The 24479-nt window shown below is 33.5% G+C and overlaps 1 protein-coding gene across 2 annotated transcripts in view; it reads left to right on the forward strand.

Annotated features, from left to right (window-relative positions):
• Positions 1-24479, forward strand: part of LOC114334634 (prion-like-(Q/N-rich) domain-bearing protein 25) — a 93801-nt gene that overhangs the window by 64982 nt on the left and 4340 nt on the right. Inside the window, exons 3-5 of one of the 2 annotated variants that reach the window (XM_050651685.1) lie at positions 18460-18540; positions 18928-19068; positions 22887-23150. In XM_050651685.1, the coding sequence (XP_050507642.1) occupies positions 18460-18540; positions 18928-19068; positions 22887-23150 (486 nt within the window). The remainder of the gene's footprint in view (positions 1-18459; positions 18541-18927; positions 19069-22886; positions 23151-24479) is intronic. The other variant, XM_050651686.1, reaches the window with a different exon arrangement.

Consider the following 24479-nt stretch of genomic DNA (forward strand, 5'->3'; position numbering starts at 1 on the left):
AATTGCCAGACAACCAAACTGGCGAGCTACAAAGAAGGATCACCTCAGCATGGGTCGCATACGGAGCTCTATCAGACATCTTTAAGAGGAACATACCAAATTATCTGAAAAAGAAGACGTCCGACTAATGTGCGCTTCCAAACATGACTTACGGCGCCAAAACATTATCGTTAACCCAGACCACAACAACCAAACTTGAGTGCCCCAAAGAAGAATGAAACGGTCTAGAGATGGCATTATGGAACTGGAGCAGGTACCTCGGAATAGGTCCCAATCGTCTATTCCACGCACCAGTGACCAAAAAGTCGACGGTATCGGTTTCGATTTCAACGGCGCCGCATCGACCGCAGTCCGCAATTTACAATAAACTCTGAACTGGATTCTCGCTCGGAATAGGTTTTAGCACAGCCACATCGAAAGAGCCACCATAGGGTTAGTAGGGAACACATCGGCGACGTTCGTTTCGATTAGGGATGGCACGCTGGAACTGGAGCGGGTACGTCGGAATATGTTTCAATCGACTATTCCACGTATTACACGTGACAAAACTTTGACGGCATCGGTTTCGATTCCAGCGCCGGTCGTACACTTTTCGGAACGACCGGGCAAGAGATTTGAAATGAAATAGGTACGGAATAGGTACCATAGAGAAACGCATCGGCGGCGTCTGTTTCGATTCCAACATCTCACATCTGTTTAATGTGATGGGTGCAAAAGAATTTCAGGTCGATACGGCTGTAACAGATTTCTAATTTATGGCAGATATAGTTGTCATTTAAAACTGTTAAAATTTTGCCTCTTTCGCATTTTGTTTTTATTTATATGACTATAATCTAATCGATCCTATCTTCTATAATAACTTAGTGTCTTCATTTTCTATTTGTCTCGACTTTAGGTAATTTAAAAACCCATAATAATTACATGTAAGAAAAATTTGTTTAGTTGTGATATAGATTTACGAATTGGAGGAAAAACATGGTAAGAAATATAAATGTAAATATATTTAAAAACCAAATTAAATACATGTCATTCTCTAGATCACGGGTTCCCAACCTTTTAGTAACTGCGTACCACCTGAAATATTTTGAAGATTTTGGCGTACCACCAAACATTTGGGGGTAGGGGGTCATGGAATGGAAGAATGCCCCCCGATCATATTGTTTTTAGAAACATGTTTACTATCAGAAACATGTCCATTGGCTTGTTTTATAGACACAATTGTGGTGTCTAATTTTAATTTTAAAATATATACCATAGTCCAGTACTTAAAACCAGTCTTACACGAGCAATTAGTGACAAATGGCATCAAAAACAGCATAGCTTTTTAGAAGAGCATTGGATACTCGGATTTTAACTCAATCCAGAAGTCAACTAAGGATTTCTCTTTAAAGCTGTGTTTCACAGAACTATTTTCTATTAGATCGATGAATGTTTCCTGCAATTACAACTCATTTGGTGAGATTCCTGCAAAAGGATTTCTGATCCAGTCAAGTTTGGAATAATCTTCAGAGAAATATTTATTAAAACTTTCTTGAAGAGATTCCAAGTGAAGAATTATGAATTATGTCAACCACTACATCTGGTATTTGAGATATTTCGAGGAATACTGTATTCTGCCACATCCGCAGACAGAGGCCCAGCGTAACAGCTTGTTTCACCCACGCGACGCGTACCACCTGAAATCGTCCCACGTACCACCAGTAGTACGCGTACAACTGGTTGAGAACCTCTGCTCTAGATTAAAAATACAAAATTATTCCAACTAGGTTGATCGTTTGAATGTGATGCATAGGGCTAAAACATTAACTTGTAACTGGCTGAATCACTAATGTGTATGCCAATAACAAAAAAAATATTATCGAAAAATACTATTGTGTTCCATCTCTACGATTTAGCCACTTAGGAAGTCGAAAAACCTTCCTAATTAGGATGCTAACTGACTAAATGCGATTACACTATCCTGAATTCAGAACGTTCTAAATATCGGACACTAAATTTAGGAAGATGTAATAGGCTCTTAATAATAAACAGACTTCCTTCTTTACCCAATTTACATATTTTCCTAAATTAAAGGGCTATTACATCTTCCTGTGTCCGATATTTAGAACGTTCTGAATTCAGGATAGTGTAATCGCATTTAGCCAGTTAGCATCCTAATTAGGATGGTTTTCGACATTCTAAATGGCTAAATAGTCGGGACTATAACGTCGCCCCCGTTAGCGAAATTATTCCGACTCGATTTTTTTGCACAAACTTTCTCAAAAACAGGTCCGTATAACAAATCCACAGGGTGCCAGGCGGTGCAGTGGTCGAAAAATTGTTTAAACAATTTTTCTATACAAATTCACAAAAATAATTGTTTCATTTCGAACAAATTTTTTAGATAACTTGGGTCATTCTGGGCAAAAAAGGTTTCTAGTCATTTTTCTCTAAAATTGATTATTGTCGAGATATACGCGATTTAATATTTGAGAAATGCAAAATGCGAAAATGGCTATTTTTAAAGCTCAATAACTTGATTAAAAATTATTATGAAAGTAAAAAGTGACCAAATCAAAGATTAAAACCCCCTCTTTCAAGATCCTGAAACTTTAGTCATTATTTTATTACGAAGCTGTTACTTTTAATTACATATTAACAATTAGCGCTATAGGCTGTATCGTCTCCCCGGTTAGCGAAATTATTTCGATTAGATTTTTGAAGTTATACTTCTTTACGATCGAGAGTGAAATTTTATAATACCGGGCGCATGCGCACACAGACAGTATGTAGTTCGTTGCTAATCTTTCAAGATATGTATGTACCAGCGCTGTCAGCGCCAATAAGTCGTTAAAAGGATATATTAGTGTTTTTAGTAAATGTATTATTTATTATAATTTTTGTGTCTTTGGATTTGTCTTCCTCGAGAATAAGATATTTTATAATAATAGTAAGTATATTTAAAGTATTTTTGTATACTTCACTTGGTCTATTAAATTTGTCAGTATGTATGAGAAATCTTGTAACCTGTCAAAGCAAAGGGAATATAGCTCAGTGGTCGAGCGTGTGACCGGAGATCGAGAAATCCCGGACGATTCATATTCTTCTTTTTTATTTTTGGTATTGTTTTAATAAAAAATTTTTAAAAGTGGTAGGTAAGAAAGTTAGTTTAATATTTAAATAAAATACAAATAACCTGTTAAGTATATTTATTTCTTTGAAATTATATAATACAAGTATAACTTCTTACGTGCGTACAAAGTACACACACATTCTTTTTTTTTGCACAAACTTTAACTTCAAGTATTACGTACCGCAATTTTTAAAAATTCCCCCCCCCCCCTCCCACTTCCCCAACCTGCGTTACGTAAAGGCGGAAATACATATCCGCGCCGCGCGTTCGTGGCGTGGTTAATGTTCGTTAAAATTTTTCATTTTGACGAACATTCCGCGATCCAGAGGAAACTTACGAATATTTAGTAATTGTAGATAATTAGTATTAAAATGTGGGTGCCTACATTGGATCCGTTTTTCTCCGATCAGATCAGATCCGATATCGGCCGACGTCGCGAGTAGCTTCTCCTATTCTCATCGAGAAGTGTTTGGTTTCATTCCGATTGGTTGCAAGTTGAGTTGCTAGTTGGTTGCAAGTTGGCTGCAAGTTGGTTGCAAGTTGGTTGCAAGTTGGTTGCAAGTTGGTTGCAAGTCGGTAGCAAGTTGGTTGCAAGTTGGTTGTAAGTTGGTTGCAAGATGGTTGCAAGTTATCATGTTTAAATGTATTCAATGTCATCATCTCATTTTCATTTTCGACAGTAAACATCAATTAGTTTGATATTTCCTTCCGACCACTCCATTACTAACAAATATTCAACTCAGGCGCCCCAAAACCAACAAACTACTCGCAAAACCGTCCAAATACGTATTGCGAACCATCAAAGCATTTGTTGAAAAGCCGACAGAAGTTAGATCGTGGTGCGCCGTGTGCGAGCCGTTTGTGTGCCACTTGAAAACACGTACTAATCTAACAAAAAATATACGCTGCGCGCGAGCGGCTCGCACACCGAGCAGAGCGCATATGTATAGCCGCCTTAATACTTGAACGTGCCCTTATAACAAATCCACAGGTTTTTTCCTTCGGACAATTTTTTTTTGATAATTTGGGCCATTCTGAGCAAAAAAGGTCTGTTGTGATTTTTCTCTAAAATTGATTGTTGTCTATTTACACGCGATTTAAAATTTGAAAAATGCGGAAATAGCCATTTTCAACACTTAATAACTCGATTAAAAATGATTATTGAGCTTGATATATGAGCGCTAATTGTTAAAAATAATAGCTTTGTAATAAAATAATGACAAAATTTCTTCAGGCTCTTGAAGGAGAGGTTTTAAACTTTGATTTGGTCACTTTCTGACTTTCATAATAATGATTATTTCTAATTAAAATATTAAGAGGAAACAGTAGCGATCAACAGGTAGCAAAAATGCGTTCCAAGATTGCACCTGTAATTTTAAATATTTTTTCGAGATATTTGGCACACGTATTCATAATATAATAAAGAATGGTGATACAGAGCTAAATTTGAAAAATATATTATTATGTGGAAATTACTCTGCAATTAAATACAATATTAAAAAAACAAGCCTGTACTGCCATTAAGAACAACAAAAAATACACTTTCTTCAAATAAACTTTTTTATCCGATGCCTAGATTTTGTGTCATTTTGGAACTACTAATGAAATAAAAAATTTTAGTATTTCCAAAATGACACAAGATCTAGACATCGGATAAAAAAGTTTATTTGAAGAAAGTGTATTTTTTTATTCTTCTTAATGGAGGTACACGCTCGTATTTTTAATATTGTATTTAATTGCAGAGTAATTTCCACATAATAATATACTTTTCAAATTTAGCTCTGTACCGCCATTCTTTATTGTATTACGAATACGTGTGCCAAATATCTCAAAAAAATATTCAAAATTTCAGCCGCAATCTTGGAACGGGTTTTTGCTACCTTCTGATCGCTATTGTTTGCTCTTAAGCCTTGAAAATTGCTATTTTCGCATTTTTCAAAATTTAAATAGCGTATAACTCAACAAAAATTAATTTTAGAGAAAAATCACGAGACCTTTTTTGCCCAGAATGACCCATATAATCTAAAAAAAGTATACGAAGTGAAAAAATTGATTTTTTGAATTTGTTTAAAAAAAAATGTTAAACAATTTTCCGACCTCGGCACCTCCCAGCACCCTGTGGATTTGTTATAAGGACCTCTTTTTGAGTAAATTTGTGCAAAAAAGTCGAATCGGAATAATTTCGTACGGGGGTGACGCCACAGCGCCGTCTAAAATCGGATGGGTGTACAATCACAGAACATCTGATACAATACTTTACCTTTTGTACCCAAAACGATAAATATGTCACCCTAATCCACTCGACACTTCCGTCACTCAAGCTGGTTGTTCAAATCTGATAGGAAAAGCTTTTGTTTTTTTACCTGCTTTTAAAAGTTTTACCTAAATAAAACCGAACCCCTGTGGTTTTAACACTTGGTTTTCAAACCCTGTCTTTGTGCTGTCTTTTATAATTTACGATCCTAAATTTAGGATACTGTAATCGCGAGCTTCGGTGACTGAATTTAGTGTCCTAAATCGTATCCTGAATATCGGTCCTGAATTTAGGATAATGTAATAGCCTCTTTAGGAGAAATTCCAGTAAGTAAATAATGATCGTGCTTTCGTCTTACACCCGGGGATTAAAAGCCGCGTCTCACCATCAAATAATTTGATCAAACAGTTTGAGCAAACTTGACGTACTTGAGGAAGTACGTCAAAGTGACGTCACAATTGCAGTTTTTTTGAAATTCTAAAAATCTGTGCTCTCACTATCAGTCTAGTTTGATCAAATTTTTTGTATTGAGTTGTCTAACTTGTTTGTACTTTATTTAAAATTAAAATTTTTCATTATTATCCACAATGAACACTCAGGATGTGACGTCACTAACTGTCATTTTCAGTTTGCTCAAACCAGTTTGATCAAATTATTTGATGGTGGGACGCGGTCTTAAAACTGCCACTGGCGCACTCTTGCCCACAGCTTTAAAGGGCTATTAGATCTTCCTAAATTCAGGACCGATATTCAGGATACGATTTAGGACACTAAATTCAGTCACTGAAGCTCGCTATTACACTATCCTAAATTTAGGATCGTAAATTATAAACCACAGGGTTTGACAACCAAGTGTTAAAACCACAGAGATTCGGTTTAGGGCAGTCATTGATTGAGAGCAAGACTATGTTATTACCTCCGAATTCTATCCTACTGCATGGATTTTAATCAAATTTTAGGAATAGGCTCAACTTATCTCCTTTTTCAAAGTCTATCCTATGCCGATGTGTGCTTTTGTCTTGGGGACGGTTCCCACCCCTTCTCGGGGGTGGGAAATTTTTTGCTTAAATACCTAGGGAAGTTGCTAGAGAACCTAATTCTAAGCAAAAACTGCTCTATAATTTTTTTTCGAAAACTCAATACGTTTTGAGTTATTCGTAGTTGAAAATTGGCCATTTTCATTGAAACATAACACCTTTTCAAACGGTTTTTTGCGAATACCTTAAAAACAATGCATCTAACTAAAAAAACTATATAAAACTTTTTTGTAGCCTATAAAAAAACAAAGAGATTCGTTTCTTCATAAATCTTCTAGTTATAACACAAAAAGAGATATGATACGTAAGAGAATTTGTTTTTTGGTGCAATCTCAAATCAGTGTATTCAACTTGAAATAACAAAGAAACGGTCGATTTTAGGTGTATAGTGCTACCAATACCTTTTGTTGTGATTGAAATGTTCTTTCAAATAAGCAATATTAAATGTCGATTACATTCAAACTAAGCGAGATATGCTGCAAAAAATTGATGACTAACGAATTTTAAGAAAAAAATGAGAAGTATACTTAACCCCTCATCCACAAGAATTTAAATGTATCGTTTTCCTTCTACAATACATTTTATTGTAGTATTATTTATATATTCAAAAAGTTGAGCGGCTTTAAAATGAATGGTTTTTGAAAAAAATAAAATCAAATTATAGAGCGCATATTTAAATTTTCTTAAAAATCTTCCTTTCTCTCCATGTAACTTGAAAATGATAAGAGATACGGTTATGAAAAATATAATTAAAATGTTTATCTAAAAGAAACCTACATTTTTGTATGGCATTTAAGTTACATGTTACATGGAGGAACAGGAAGATTTTTAAGAAAATTTAAAAATGCGCTCAATAATTTGATCTTATTTTTTTCAAAAACCACTCATGTTAAACCCGCCCAACTATTTGAACATAAAAATAACACTATAGTAAAATGTATTGTAAAAGGAAAACGAGGCATTTAACTTCTTGTGGATGACGGGTTAAATATTCTTCTCTTTTTTTTTTCTTAAAATACGTAAGTCATCAAATTTTTTGCAGTTTATCTCGCTTAGTTTGAATGTAATCGACATTTAATATTGCTTATTTTAAAAGTCTATTCAAGCACAACAAAATTGTTGGTAGCATTATACACCTAAAATCGACCGTTTCTCTGTTATTTCAAGTTGAATACACTGATTTGAGCATGCACTAAGAAAACAAACTCTTTTCACTTACTATATATCTTTTTGTGTTATAACTAGAAGATTCATAAAGGAAAGAATCTCTGTTATTTTATAAGCTACAAAAATATTTTATATAGTTTTTTTAGTTAGATGCATAGTTTTTAAGGTATTCGCAAAAAACCGTTTGAAAAGGTGTTATGTTTCAATGAAAATTACCAATTTTCAACCACGAATAACTCAAAAACTATTGAGTTTTCGAAAAAGAAATATAGAACACGTTTTGCTTAGAATTAGGTTCTCTAGCAACTTCCGTAGTTATTTAACCAAAAAATTTTCCACCCCCGAGAAGAGGTGGAAACCGCCCCCAAGACAAAAGCACACATCGGCATAGGGTAGACTTTGTTTCTTGAGCTGTTCCCTACTTATTGTGAAAATATCAAGTAAATCGATATAGTAGGATAGAATTCGGAGTCACATACCCTCATTGACTGCCCTAATTTAAGCAGGTTAAACTTTTAAAAGCAGGTAAAATAGGTATGCTCTTCGAAGATGATTACTTTCAGTCAGCATCGTGACATGTTTATCGTTTTGGGTACATCCAGTGACATTTTTATTATTTTGGGTACATAGAAAATGGTACAGGATTGTACACATGTACATCCATCCGATTTACTAGAGATGGCATGGTGGAACTGGAGCAGGTACCTCTTATAACACACAACTTTGGAAAGATTAGAACTATGTATGCTTACTGCGTTAGATGCCGCCTGTAAGAAAGTTTGTTTAAACATAAATTTTGAAAAGACACAAAACATGACAAACCTGGTAATACCAAGCGAAAATCCAAAAGCCAACTTCAATGAAATAGCATTTGGTCCATAAATATAAATGTTTCGGGCATGAACTCCAAATTGCCAGGCAACCAAACTGCCGAGCTACAAAGAAGGATCACCTCAGCATGGGTCGCATACGGAGCTCTATCAGACATCTTCAAGAGGAACATGCCAAATTATCTGAAAAAGAATACGTCCGACTAATGTGCGCTTCCAAACATGACTTACGGCGCCAAAACATTATCATTAACCCAGACCACAACAACCAAACTTTGAGTGCCCCAAAGAAGAATGAAACGGTCTAGTGATGGAACTGGAGCAGGTACCTCGGAATAGGTCCCAATCGTCTATTCCACGCACCAGTGACCAAAAAGTCGACGGTATCGGTTTCGATTTCAACGGCGCCGCATCGACCGCAATCCGCAATTTACAATGAACTCGGAACTGGATTCTCGCTCGGAATAGGTTTTAGCACAGCCACCTCGAAAGAGCCACCATAGGGTTAGTAAGGAACACATCGGCGACGTTCGTTTCGATTAGGGATGGCACGCTGGAACTGGAGCGGGTACGTCGGAATATGTTTCATTTCAAGCGACTATTCCACGTATTACACTTGACAAAACTTTGACGGCATCGGTTTCGATTCCAGCACCGGTCGTACAGTTTTCGGAACGACCGGGCAAGAGATTTGAAATGAAATAGGTACGGAATAGGTACCATAGAGAAACGCATCGGCGGCGTCTGTTTCGATTCCAACATCTCACATCTGTTTAATGTGATGGGTTCAAAGGAATTTCAGGTCGATACGGCTGTAACAGATTTCTAATTTATGGCAGATATAGTTGTCATTTAAAACTGTTAAAATTTTGCCTCTTTCGCATTTTGTTTTTATTTATATGACTATAATCTAATCGATCCTATCTTCTATAATAACTTAGTGTCTTCATTTTCCATTTGTCTCGACTTTAGGTAATTTAAAAACCCATAATAATTACATGTAAGAAAAATTTGTTTAGGTGTGATATAGATTTACGAATTGGAGGAAAAACATGGTAAGAAATATAAATATAAATATATTTAAAAACCAAATTAAATACATGTCATCCTCTAGATCACGGGTTCCCAACCTTTTAGTAACTGCGTACCACCTGAAATATTTTGAAGATTTTGGCGTACCACCAAACATTTGGGGGTAGGGGGTCATGGAATGGAAGAATGCCCCCCGATCATATTGTTTTTAGAAACATGTTTACTATCAGAAACATGTCCATTGGCTTGTTTTATAGACACAATTGCGGTGTCTAATTTTAATTTTAAAATATATACCATAGTCCAGTCTTACACGAGTAATTAGTGACAAATGGCATCAAAAACAGCATAGCTTGTCAGAAGAGCATTGGATACTCGGATTTTAACTCAATCCAGAAGTCAACTACGGATTTCTCTTTAAAGCTGTGTTCACAGAACTATTTTCTATTAGATCGATGAATGTTTCCTGAAATTACAACTCATTTGGTGAGATTCCTGCAAAAGGATTTCTGATCCAGTCAAGTTTGGAATAATCTTCAGAGAAATATTTATTAAAACTTTCTTGAAGAGATTCCAAGTGAAGAATTATGAATTATGTCAACCACTACATCTGGTATTTGAGATATTTCGAGGAATACTGTATTCTGCCACATCCGCAGACAGAGGCCCAGCGTAACAGCTTGTTTCACCCACGCGACGCGTACCACCTGAAATCGTCCCACGTACCACCAGTGGTACGCGTACAACTGGTTGAGAACCTCTGCTCTAGATTAAAAATACAAAATTATTGGTACCTACCAACTAGGTTGATCGTTTGAATGTGATGATGCATAGGGCTAAAACATTAACTTGTAACTGGCTGAATCACTAATGTGTATGCCAATAACAAAAAAAATATTACCGAAAAATACTATTGTGTTCCATCTCTACGATTTAGCCATTTAGGAAGTCGAAAAACCATCCTAATTAGAATGCTAACTGACTAAATGCGATTACACTATCCTGAATTCAAAACGTTCTAAATATCGGACACTAAATTTAGGAAGATGTAATAGCCCTTTTAAAGAACCATTTATCGAGACTGGATTATACCAGGTAAAATAGGCGCATCCATCCCATACCCGAAAGGACATCGCACACATCTTATGGAAAATATAATGTCACTCAAATTCAATAAAATTTATACGAATAGATTCGTTTTAAATTAACGGTCAAATCTTATCATTGCGCCAACTCTTAATTATGATTAATTACGGCGCAAATTGCAATTAAAGTTTATCGAAATCACATTTTTGGAGTCAGTAAAACTGTCAGTTACAATTACTATTGCTCTGGGTGCTATTCAAACCCCGCTGGGCCTAAGCGGATTAGTGAAACTAATCCGCTGATTTATGGAGTACCGACAATTTGGGTATTATAAAATATTTTTTCTCTCTCTAACTTATGTACGTATCCATTTGATTTCAGATTTATTTATATCAATTTCTGCTCTTATTATTGAAAATATGGAGTTGGCGCAATGATAAGATTTGACCGTTAATTTAAAACGAATCTATTCGTATAAATTTTATTGAATTTGAGTGACATTATATTTTCCATAAGATGTGTGCGATGTCCTTTAACTATACTTAGTTTATCATAAAATAAACAAAGATAAGTAACATATCTTTAAAATAAGCATTTTTACTAAAAATCCTAATTATAAGTAAAAAAAGCAAAATCCTGACTTTATTTATTAGGTATATACGATGCTCGAGAAGAGAATTAGCAATACTAAGTTCGGATTTATGAGAATTTGTTCAGTATCCCAGTGCGCATAAGCTCCCATATAAAAATTTTCAGGGGCCCCCCATGCCCTTGGGTATGGGCGCCTATGAACAGTACTAATGCAGAGATATAAATCAAAACGTATACATATGTGCAATCGATTCTGAAAAGGCTTTTGACAAGATCCGACAAAACGAAATGCTAGAAATATTGAAAACAGCTGAGTTGGATGACATAGATCTAAGATATTTAACAATTTATACTGACATCAAGTAAAAAATCCGATCAAATGTAAAAAAATTAAAAACGCCCTGTTAACATTATACATATTTAACCCTGTCCTTACCAAGATACACTGCATAACAACGGGGTCCCCGTGGACCCCAAACGCTGTAATTTACAAAGAATTTCAATAAACTTTTTATTATAGCATATTGAGGAAACATTTCTAAATAGTCTGATTTATTTTACAAGTATTTTTATATAACGGACTTTCGGCTTTAACGGACTCCCCGTCCCCCCAATTAGTCCGTTATATCAAGGTTTTATGGAATCCTCGTAACCCTAGCTATTATTATAATAATAATTGTTCGTTCGACATATTTGCTGCCTCAGGACGAATAAATGAATCACTGCTGCGGCAAGCCTCATGCGGGATGCGTGTCTTCATTAGGGTGGAACGAAAAAGGTCAAAAAAATAAAAGAGAAGAAAAATTATTGTGGCTATCGTTTAAAAGTTGTATCAGGTGATGAAAACAATTGGTGCGAGAGAATTTTTAAATAAAAAAATATCTTGAGGTTCCATATTGGATTTGAAAAATCAAAAAATAAAAAAAATATTTTTGTCGCAAAAAACAATATGGCTCTGATCAAATTTCAACGATCGTGTTTTACCAACTAAATGTGACACTCTAAAGTGCTTTCTCTAGATCCACCTAATAAAGATCCACCTATCGCCGGCGTCTTGAATGCCGTTGCAACGAAAGTAGAACAAATATGAATAAAAGCTTATTATATTCCAACATTATCGCATAAGTGCATTCAAGATATGATTAAAAATATTTATACAGAGTAACAAAATCCTAAGTGATAGGTACACAAAAACTCAGCAAGCATCTGATTCATAAATAGAAAGGATTTGCCAGTTTCAAAAGGAGTGTAAAAAGTTATTGAATATCGCGGCTTGCAAGTGCAACATGACTGGAACTGTGTATGTGTACTTGGGATAAAATCAAGAAGGTACCACTAAATGAGCGAATTTTTCTTTAAGATCAACGATCCTGTCGAAAAATGGCAATTGGACCAGTGGATATTGCAGCATCTGCAGCAATAAGGAAGAAAATGGAAAGAACCATGAAGACAAAGGCGAGTTTTCAAAAATATAATACTGACGAAATTGTTCTTAAAGCATGTTCCGTGCATGTACCGTTGATTCCTCTAATCCTTCCATAAGTGGCAGCTTGTCTGACTCAAATTCTTCTGATGCAGATGATCATGAAGAAGAATGAATTGGTTCTTTGTCAATAGTTACAGTCCAACCATCTACGTCACAAATACTGCGGCACTTCACTTCAATGGCCAGTATGCTTATTTCATTGCAATGAGCTATCTCTAAGTCATTTAATTCAACAGTTAGATGGATGCACCAGTGGAACACTTGGTTTTTAGGGCCAATAGAGAAACTTCTGGAACGCTGTAAAGAGAAGGGTGATGTCGATTTTGGTCGGAATAGAAAACAACCTAGCAATATTATTAGAAACAACAGACCTTAGTACCGATTAGAAGTACTTGTACCAAATCAGTCAAGCAGTTGCTGCGGGAAAATGTCCTAATGATTTGAGCCTTAAAAAACCTGGGAAAATATCACACGCAAGGTGGCTGACAGTTGATAATCGGTTGCTTCGATTGTATGTTGGAACTGAATGTCCCAGCCCCCAATTAATTATGTTAGTTAGTTTCATCCAAAAAGTGTATGCACCAGTTTGGTTTTATATAAAACAGTATCCTAGCTGTTCTGATGGTTCAAAACATTTATGGCAAATGATTCATTATTCACGATTTCTACCAGTTGACCAAAGAAAAATTGTCGATGCCGTTATCCAAAGGAATGCTTATTTTGCCCATCCCGAAAATGTATTACTCGGTATCATAAAATATGAACGAAAACATATACGGGAGCTAGGACTACGCAGAGTGCAGAAAGCTAGAGAAAGTCAGAAAGAAAAAAAGATCCGAAGAATCAAAATACCAACATTAAATTTTAGTGCTGCAGATTATAATGACTTAATTTCTATTTCTGGATTCAAAGTTACGGCTCCTCCTTTGCTCAAACATATTTCCAAAATGAAGATGGAAAGGATATGATTTATTCTGGGAATTACAACAACATATATGTCTTAAATTGCCCTTGTCATACAAAATCCGTGGAAAGAACTGTTGAGTTAGTAACTGAAGCATCAGCTGCTTTTTGTGAACCAGAATCAAGGGATGACTTTATCCGTTCAAGGTTACAGTCTAGAAATATTATGCCGTTTTTTAACACAAAATCATACTACCAATCTTAAAACGTATATTGTATCATAAAACAATTATTTAAATTCAAAGAGCTGATAAAAAATAAATTTTAAATTTTTTTTTGTTATTCCCAAAAATTTAAGTCCAATAAAAAAAGATTTCTTACAGTTTTATTATACACCAAAACACAACTTTTTCGCACTAGCCCCATAAAAAATAATGACTTCCTAGTCTTCATACATCCCTAGTCGTAGTTTCGTATGATTCCGTCGGTATAACACCCACGTGCACTCATTACGAAATCTGTTATCTGTTATCTGTCAAGAATTTCAGTCATTTTCACAAAATTTATTTGGATTTTATCTAATAACTCTTCCAAGAGACAATATATACATAAATGATGAACACCTTTTACACCACCTTCAAAGAGAGTAATTTTTACAAGTACATACCTGGAATACCGGTATTAAATTATCAACATTACTTAAAAATGAAAGTTACTAATTCACCGGTAGTTAGTGGGTTATTGAAGAATTACCTGCGCGCCAGAGTTACGAGTTGGCCTGTAATTAGGATGGGGGATTAAAATAGTTACGAATTCACCGAGACCCACTTTTCCGGGTTTAATTCAAAAACTGTTAGTATATAATAACTATTTTAGTCAGTTACAAAGGTTTTTGAAGCTCTACAAAATAGTGTATTAATTCTGCTAAAAATATTTAAAAAATATTTTTTTTTGTAATTGTGACACTATACAGATAAAATAACGAAAAATTTACGAAATGTTATTTATAAAAAATGGCTCTTGCACTACAGAATAGGTATAGCTATTTGTATAACAAGGGAGGAAAGTGGTACTTTTCCTCCTGAGAGTGAAGTTTACTGTCCGACGCGTAGCGGAGGGCAGTAATCATTCAAGGAAGGAAAAGGCATTTTACTCCCATGTTATACATATGATTTTTCCACCTTCCTCAAATAACAAGTAATTTTTCATTTTTAAATAATTTATTTATGTAACTAACAAAATTTATTAGAGAACTAAAACTAACAAGTAGGTACAATATAACTGTCAACTGTCAAATATAAGTCAAATTAATAATGTAAACATTGTTAAATCAAAATAACAATTTACTGTTTTTTACCATTCTGCAAAATACAGGGTGTTCTATAAATAAACGTTAAAATGTATAGATACTTACGTAATAGATAATAGAATATTATATAGGGCGTCAACAAGTTATTTCATCAATGACATACCATGACGTCACTTTTACTTTTACTCCCTAGGTAGGAAAAGTACTTTTACTCCCTAGGGAGGAAAAGTATGACTTTGCTCCCTACAATCAGGTCAGGAAAAGTATACTTTCGGTAGAGGTAGGTTAAAATGGCTATTTGTATAACAAGGGAGGAAAGTGCTACTTTTCCTCCCGATAATGAAGTTTACTGCCGGACACGTAGCGGAGGGCAGTAATTATTCAAGGGAGGAAAAGGCACTTTACTCCCATGTTACACATATGATTTTTCCACCTTCCTCAAATAACAAGTCATTATTTCATTTTTAAATAATTTATTTATGTAACTAACTGACAAAATTTATTAAAGAACTAAAACTAACAAGTAGGTAGGTACATTAAAACTGTCAACTGTCAAGTATAAGTCAAATTATTAATGTAAACATTGTTAAATCAAAATAACAACTTACTGTTTTTTACCATTCTACAAAACACAGGGTGTTCTATAAATAAACGTTAAAGTGTATAGATACTTACGTAATAGATAATAGAATATTGTACAGGGCGTCAATCAATGACATTTCATGACGTCACTTTTAATTTTACTCCCTAGGGAGTACTTAGGAACTACCCTAGGAAGTACTTTTACTCCCTAGGGAGGAAAAGTACGACTTTGCTCCCTACAATCAGGTCAGGAAAAGTATACTTTCGGTAGAGGTAGGTGGAAAAAATATTATTATCTGGTTAGGAGACTTTACTTTTTAATGATGTGACTCAAAATACAAGTAACAACATAATAAAAAATACTGCAAAAAGAAAGATAAATAAGTGATAAATATGTTACTTTTCTTGAGCACATACGTAGATTGTTTTGGATAAAGTAATCACATATACTGTCTTAACTCGACAAACTTCGCTTTATACACATCTAAGATGGACAAATGCATCGCTTTATGGACGCTTTATACACATCTTAGATGGACATAGAAAAATGGAATACAAGTAGTAATCTATAAAATATAAGGGAATATCTACAGTGCGCTGGAATAAGTGTTAGGTACCCGCCCCCGCCTCATATTAACTCATTTATATTTAGCACATAAGCAAAACGCTCGGACAGGTCGATTTTTAAAACCATCATAGTAAATGATAAAATCAATGTTTCTAACTTTACGCGATCCCTCTTCAGGTGACAGTCATAACTTTGATTTTTTTAAATGGGAAATTACATCATGTGACATCTCATTTAAAAGCTTTTGAAATACTGATTCCAAAAATGTATAATACTGGGGCAAAATGTCGGTCAAGTGCTTTTTAAATGCATTAATTTTTTTCGAATCCTGAGAAAACTAATGTATTTTTGAAAAATGTAAACGCAGAATGAAGGATTACATTATTACCGAGGGTCGAAAGTCCCTTAGAATAAACAAAAAGTTTCTTTTGAATGATGTATTTGAAATAATTAAAAATCATACTAAATTTTTTCTTGGTTTTCATCCCTATAACTTATTAAAATAAACATTATAGAAGTTTTAAGGGACTTTCGGCCCTCAGTAATACTGTAATCCTTTCATGCTGCGTTTAAATTTTTAAAAAATTTTTATGAGTTTTCTGAGGATTAAAAAAAATGAATGCATTTAACCTGGCATCCGACAGGTGAATTTTTTTGTCACTAACAGACAGGTGGGGTGTGACAAACCCCAGCAACTGAAAGAGTTAAAGCACCTCAAAAAATATCTTTACGTTTAGTTGTCTGTGATATCTGGAACGTCAACATCTTGAAGCTGGTCAGGATAGTCACTATTTACACTAATATTGACTATTTCTTCACTTACTTAAGAATCAATCGTCAATATCACTCCGATTCATCTTGTCAATACACTCGTTAATGTCCGCTTCATTCCATAAGACCTGAAGGCGTGCTTGTTCTCGTTCGTAATTCATTTTAGCTTAGACTAATAAAAAATATGTTAAAATTTGTAATGTGTATTATTCACTTACTTATTTATACAGAGTGAATCTGTAATTTGGAATAAATTCAATATCTCAAATACTAATCGTTTTTTTGAAAAATGCTTAGACCCTTTGATTAGTATTTCAAATTATCCTTTTTGACATACAAAAATAATGTACACAGGGTGTCCCAATTTAGAGATATGATGTCATCGTTGATTTTCTTAAATGGCAACACTGTCATTTTGGTAGCTATTTTGATAGGGTGTGTAAAGTTATACATAACTGCAAAATATCAAATTTTTATTCTCTACCATTTACAAGATAATAAAAAATAACAAAGTTATGTCTGTAATTTGAAATAAATTCAATAATTCAATTTTACTAATCGTTTTTTTTTTTGAAAAATGCTCAGACCCGTCGATTAGTATTTCAAATTGTCATTTTTGACATATAATAAAAATGTATACAGGGTATCCCAATTTAGAGATATGACGTCATCGTTGATTTTATTAAATGGCAACATTATAATTTTGATAGCTATTTTGATAGGGTGTGTACATCTGCAAAATTTCAAATTTTTATTCCCTACCGTTTACAAGATAATAAAAAATAACAAAGTTATGAAAAACAAGTAATCAAATAATAATTGAATTTAATTATTTCAATTAAGCAAATGCTTATAATGTTGCCCTCAATTATTGTCAAATAGTCAATGGGCAACATTATGAGCATTTGCTTAATTGAAATAATTAAATTCAATTATTATTTGATTACTTGTTTTTTATAACTTTGTTTCTTTGTTATTTTTTATTATCTTGTAAATGGTAGGAAATAAAAATTTGAAATTTTGCAGTTATGTATAACTTTACACACCCTATCAAAATAGCTATCAATATGACAGTGTTGCTATTTAAGAAAATCAACGATGACGTCATAACTCAAAATGGGGACACCTTATTTACATTATTATTGCATGTCAAAAATGACAATTTGAAATACTAATCGACTCGTCTGAGCATCTTTCAAAAAACGATTAGTATTTGAAAAATTGAATTTATTCAAAATTACAGACATAACTTTGTTATTTTTTATTATCTTGTAAATGGTAGAGAATAAAAATTTGATATTTTGCCGTTATGTATAACTTTACAAACCCTATCAAAATAGCTATCAAAATGATAGTGTTGCCATTTAAAAAAATCAACGATGACTTCATATCTCTAAATTGGGACACCCTGTATACATTATTATTGTATGTCAAAAAGGACAATTTGAAATACTAATCAACGGGTCTAAGCATTTTTCAAAAAACGCTTAGTATTTGAGATATTGAATTTATTCCAAATTACAGACTCACTCTGTAGAAGTAAAACAAAATAAAAATAATTCTGCAGAAAGTACAAAGTCCGACTCGTGAGGTGTGACCAATTTCAATCCAAATGTACTTGCAGAAACTAAACAGACGACTAAAAACTATGTGCCATCGCATAGATGAATTTACATTAGAAAGCTATCTAGCCGCTGTGGCCACTACATGCAAAATTTCCTTCTGTTTTAGGCGCTTCAGTAATGTTGGGGTGTACTACACCCCACCTGTCGGATACCGGGTTAAAAAGCATTGGACCGAAATTTTACGCAAGTATTATATATTTTTGTAATCAGTATTTCAAAAACTTTTAAATGAGGTGTCACATGATTTACTTTCCCATTCAAAAACATAAAAGTTGACTGTCACCTGAAGAGGGATCGCGTGAAGTTCGAAATATTGATGCTATAATATACTATGATTATTTTAAAAATCGACCCATCCGAGCGTTTTGCTTATGTGCTAAAAATTAATAGGTTAATGGGGGGGGGGGGAACACTTATTTCAGCGTACTGTATATTCAGAAGTTAGCTAACCATGGATTTTACAATCTAAGGTATATTTTATGGCGTTTTATTGTTATCAGGTTCTTATTAATTTATTGAAAGTATTTTTTGCCGTGCAGTATTTTATCTCTAACAGATACAAAATTATTTTTAGCCGCCGGATTAGGAGAAAAATGTGAAAAAAATATGCAGTGTCAAATTGTATTAACTGAAAACTCAGAATGTGCAAATTCGGTGTGTCGCTGTAAAAATGGAGCTCATCTTTATAAAGACGGAAGATGTTATGTTTCAGTGTGTAAGTAATTTTTTATTACTTGATATTTATTAATCTTACAGTTTATTTGCATACGCTATGCACTACATGTAAACATTAGTTGACAGCGATGTCGTCATCAGGCACATAGAGATGGCTATTTCGTTCATTTTTTGAATATTTTTGGATAACAGTTACTTGTATAATCGCGTAAATTATTCATTAATTTAATTAATAGGATTTGTTCACTATTTATGTATTCAGTGATTGAAGTAATTTATATAAGTATGATACAATAAAAACCAATAATCGAGAAAAGAGAAAAAGTGATTTTATTAATATATTGTTAATGGAACGGTAATGGTAATGGAACGAGTAGATAGATTTTGAACAAATTTAACAACTAAACTTGAAAATCTGAGGAGGTGTAACCAAAGAAAGTATTCCACCTGTTGTCAATCTGGTGGTATGGAGGCGATATTTATTGTCGTTTTCTGTGCTATTTCAATTGATAACTTACTTTGTTTTTCGGTAGATGGCTCTAGTTCATCCGTGACATTTCTTTCTTTGCAATTCGGAAAGGCCCAAATGATACGTGGAGAAATCGGAGAGAACATGATATGGGACTACTGATGAGAGGGGAAAGACCTCCGAAACCGGTATAGACTCTTCCTGCACTCTCCGATTTAACCAGAGTATTATGCAGCTGCTGAATTTTCGTGTTGCAAAGAAATTGAAAATGTTTATACATTTTTAATTAATTTACTCTTTTGTAGGAGTATTAAGGAATATTTCTTGTTGGAACTTTTCCCACGATGAGCAGATGAGTTGTGAAATATTTAAAATTCTCTCATCTTAATTTCCTAGGCATCCTGTTAGACCAGGGCGCATCTGTAAAAATATTAGTACATTTGGACGTTGAGAGGTGACTCAAATTTTTTTGCAGAAAATGTTTGAAAATAACTAAAATAATAATATTTGAGTTATCCTCCCTCTCAAAAAGGTCCGGAACATTGTTTAAATAATCAAAATGTCAAAAAACGAAGGAAAAATTCGAATTTTTTCTTCGTTTTTTGATTATAACTTTAAAAGTATTTATTTCCGAGAAAAGTTGTACTGACGTAAAACGTGCGTAATTAAATTTCCTATAATAAAGAATTGGTTAAAAAATTTAAAAACTAGTCACCCTTGTTGCAAAATAGCAATAATTGCGAAAAAACCATACAAAAACAAGTATTCGCATTTTACGTTTTTCAACCATTTATGCTATACTTAGGACTTTCATATTTCACTCAGAAAAACTTTATGATACAGTAAAACAATACTGCAAATTTCATTAAGATCGGTTAAATAGATTTTGCAAAATAAATTTTGCAATCCAGCTTTCGCAAAAAAAATTCATTTTTTCAAAATGTTACAGGACTGAAAATAAAGCAGATAGCAAGTTGAATTTTTTTTTGGGTATAGAAGTGTACTGTACCTTTCATTTGCAATTTTCAGAACTAAAATCGATTAACTACCACGGTGTCAGGATTTTTTTTAAATAAACATTAATTATTGGTGCTACGCGCAGGACAGCGGTTAATTTGCTCTGATTGGGCATTCCAATGACCTTTGATAATGATTGATACATTTTAATTTTTATTACATTCCGATATAAATAAATAAATTTGTTTATTGCAAAATAAAAACACATACTCTATCCTTTGAAATAACACTTTTTTTAGCAAAAACTTTCTTTGTTCATATATTTTAACTTAGAGAATAAAAGTTTATTATTTTTAAACATGTGCAATTGTTTTATACAATATTTCACAAACAATAATAAAATTAGTTTGATTTTTTTGGAATTAAAATATTAAAATACAACAAAATATAGAGTAAGAAAATAATATATTAGATAAAGATTGGAAGAAATTTTGGTGGAAATCAACTTGTGAGAATCGAACACCGCTGTCCTGCGCGTAGCACCAAACATTAATGTTTATTTAAAAAATTTCCTGACGCCGTGGTAATTAATCGATTTTAATTTTGCAAAATGCAAATGAAAGGTACAGTTCACTTCTATAAGTTAAAAATTTTTTAACTTGCTATCTGCTTTATTTTCAGTCCTGCAACATTAAAAAAATGAATTTTTTTGCGAAAGCTGGATTGCAAAATTTATTTTGCAAAATATATTAAACCGATCTTAATGAAATTTACAGTGTTATTTTACTATATCATAAAGTTTTTCTGGGTAAAATATGAAGGTCCTAAGTATAGCATGAATGGTTGAAAAACGTAAAATGCGAATACTTGTTTTTGTATGTTTTTTTCGCAAATATTGCTATTTTGCAACAAGCGTAACTATTTTTTAAATTTTTAAATAATTCTGTATTGTAGGAAATTTAATTACGCAACTTTTATGTCAGCACAACTTTTCTCAGAAATAAATATTTTTAAAGTTATAATCAAAAAACCAATAAAAAAATCGAATTTTTCCTTCATATTTTGACATTTTGATTATTTAAACAATGTTCCGGATCATTTTGAGTGGCAGGATAACTCAAATATTATTATTTAAGTTATTTTCAAGCAATTTCTGCAAAAAAATTTGAGTCACCTCTCAACGTCCATCTCAAAACAGATGCGCCCTGGACTATGTTTGATTTATAAATTTTGAAAATCTCAGGAGTTGTAACCAAAGTATTCCACCTGTTGTTAATCTGGTGGTATGGAGACGATATTTATTGTCGTTTTGTGTGCTACTTCGATTGATAACTTACTTTGTTTTTCGGTAGATGGCTCTAGTTCATCCGTTACATTTCTTTCTTTGCAATTCGGAAAGGCCCAAAATATGATACGTGGAGAAATCGGAGAGAAGAGAATATGGGACTACTGATGAGGGGGAAAAGACCTCCGAAACCGGTATAGACTCTTCCTGCACTCTCCGATTTAACCAGAGTATTATGCAGCTGCTGCATTTTCGTGTTGCAAAGAAATTGAAAATGTTTATACATTTTTAACTAAAATCGTTGTTTACATACACTGTATGTCTTATTGGAATTTAGGTATGACTTTGTTAAGTAAGTCTTAAGTATTAGTTAGGTAAATGAATTTTCTTTCAGTTTACAGTAGTTTGTCTCTTATCTGGTAGTAAATGAGAGTAACCATGAACATGAACGCACTATGTGGTTGTTTTATATGTCATCTCCATTCTTGTTGAGAACATCTTTCAATCTTCCTTGAAGGATCTTCTTGGACCCACTGCTGGCTTCATCTCGTTCTTCTAGTTGTCCACGCAACTGTTTTACGGAAAGTTCTACTAGCAGCATGGTCATGCACACACGTACTGTTCAAATGTTATTTTAAAGTTTTTTTTTTTTAATTGTCTTTACAAAGTCTTTCCGAATACCTAACACTTAATACAGTCCGATTATTCCCGACGAACAATCTGTTTCAATGTTCAAAAGTATTTGAAACAATTCACTAATTTATTTAAATTAAATATTTACCCCGCACTTGACACCAACTGTAGAGGTTTTAATAATTAAAACTCACGATACGGTTTGATTTATATAGATCGAATTTATTTTGATAACTAACTAACATGACATCGTGCGTTGTTTTATATATATGTAATAAAGGTATTTCTGGAAAAGCCCATCTTTATTCCATCGTGGTAGCATCGTAAATGCTGGAATACTACTTACTCTTCGCACCACATCTTAATGCTATAACAACATTCCGATATTTTCGAGTTGGAACCGTTACTTGTGGTCGGTCGAAATTAACTCTTAACATATTATCGATAGATAATATGTCTTCTTTTATAAAACTTTGTGGTGTCAATGGTTATATTAAGTAATTCTTTGTTTTAGTACTAGGAGACTTTTGCAGAGGCAGTGCTAATTGTTGGTTAGCCTCAAACCAGTTCGGTAATTGCGTATATGGAAAATGTACTTGCAAATTTGATAACGAAGTACCAGGAACAGATAGAATGAGCTGCGTGCACGGTAAAAAGATAGGAGAACAGTGTGAAAGTGACAACCAGTGCTCTCTAACCGAAAATACCCAATGTAAAACTGTTTGTCGATGCTCTCCTGGTTTTGTGATGTCACGTGACCAGACAAGGTGTCTAAAGGGTGAGTATTATTATATCCACTCTGGTAATCGACCTTTTTTGGTATACATTTTTTACATCTGTGATTATTTCCTATTAGGTCTGGATCCCGCGTATGAAAAAAAGTTGATTAATAACAAGCTGAAAATTTGTTAATGGCTTAAGGGTGTCTAGTCGGACAAACTTTGATATATCGGAACACTGGAACAGGGGAAGTTTTAATTGTGGAACAGGTTAAAAATTTGGAACGCTCAGACCACGAAAACGGCACATGCATTTTGTCCGACAGAACAGACTTAAACTCTCCGAACAGAGATTAAACTCTCATGCAAAAATCAGAGTGCTATTTATCACCAAATGGGCGTTTTAATGAGTGGAACATGTAGAATATGTCAAATGACAGGAATTATGACAGGTGATAAATAGCAGTCTGATTTTTGCATGAGAGTTTAATCTCTGTTCGGAGAGTTTAAGTCTATTCTGTCGGACAAAAGAAATGTGCCGTTTTCGTGGTCTGACCGTTCCAAATTTTTAACCTGTTCCACAATTAAAACTGCCCCTGCTCCAGTGTTCCCATATATCAAAGTTTATCCGACTAGACACCCTTAAGCTATTAACAAATTTTCAGCTTGCTATTAATCAACTTTTTTTTCATACGCGGGATCCAGACCTATATCCTTAGTTTCTTATATCATCCTAATCAAGATAAGCAATTTCAGTAATTATTTTTAATTAATTATTTTTCAATGATTTTAATTTTTAGTTATATAGTAAGATTTTCCATCACGTGTTTAATTCTGTCCAATCAGATTATTATTATACTGGGAATATTCTGCTGTACACTATTATAGTGGGAATATTTTCGAGGTATTTTGTTTCTGTTTAATTATAACGAGTTTCCTAGCTTGTCACATTTCGACAATAAACCATAATAAACTTTTAGTTCTGCACTAATGTAAAATTGTCACGAGGACAATACGAATCGGCAATTTTAAGCGCTCGAGTGTAATTCGGTAAAATAATTTCATAAATAAAGCTGTATTTTAACTAATATTCTATTGATATCTTCGTCCGAATATTTCCTAAATTGTGCTGTTCACTCTGACAAGTTGATAAACATTAATTGCGATAAACGTTAAATGTTATTTAATGTTTATTTATGGTTGAATTTTGTATGTAAATATTAAAAAATAATCTTACGAATATAACACGATTAGTGGGGTAAAGCTCAATAGATCCGCTATAGTAATAGATAGCAATAAAAGTTAATAACAAAATTTTTAGCCACCTTTGAGCATTACAAAATTAGAATGTTACAGGATGTTCGATAACACAGTGGCCCAAACTTATG

Source organism: Diabrotica virgifera, chromosome 5 (genome assembly GCF_917563875.1).
Source record: "Diabrotica virgifera virgifera chromosome 5, PGI_DIABVI_V3a".
Taxonomy (NCBI): Eukaryota; Metazoa; Arthropoda; class Insecta; order Coleoptera; family Chrysomelidae; genus Diabrotica; species Diabrotica virgifera.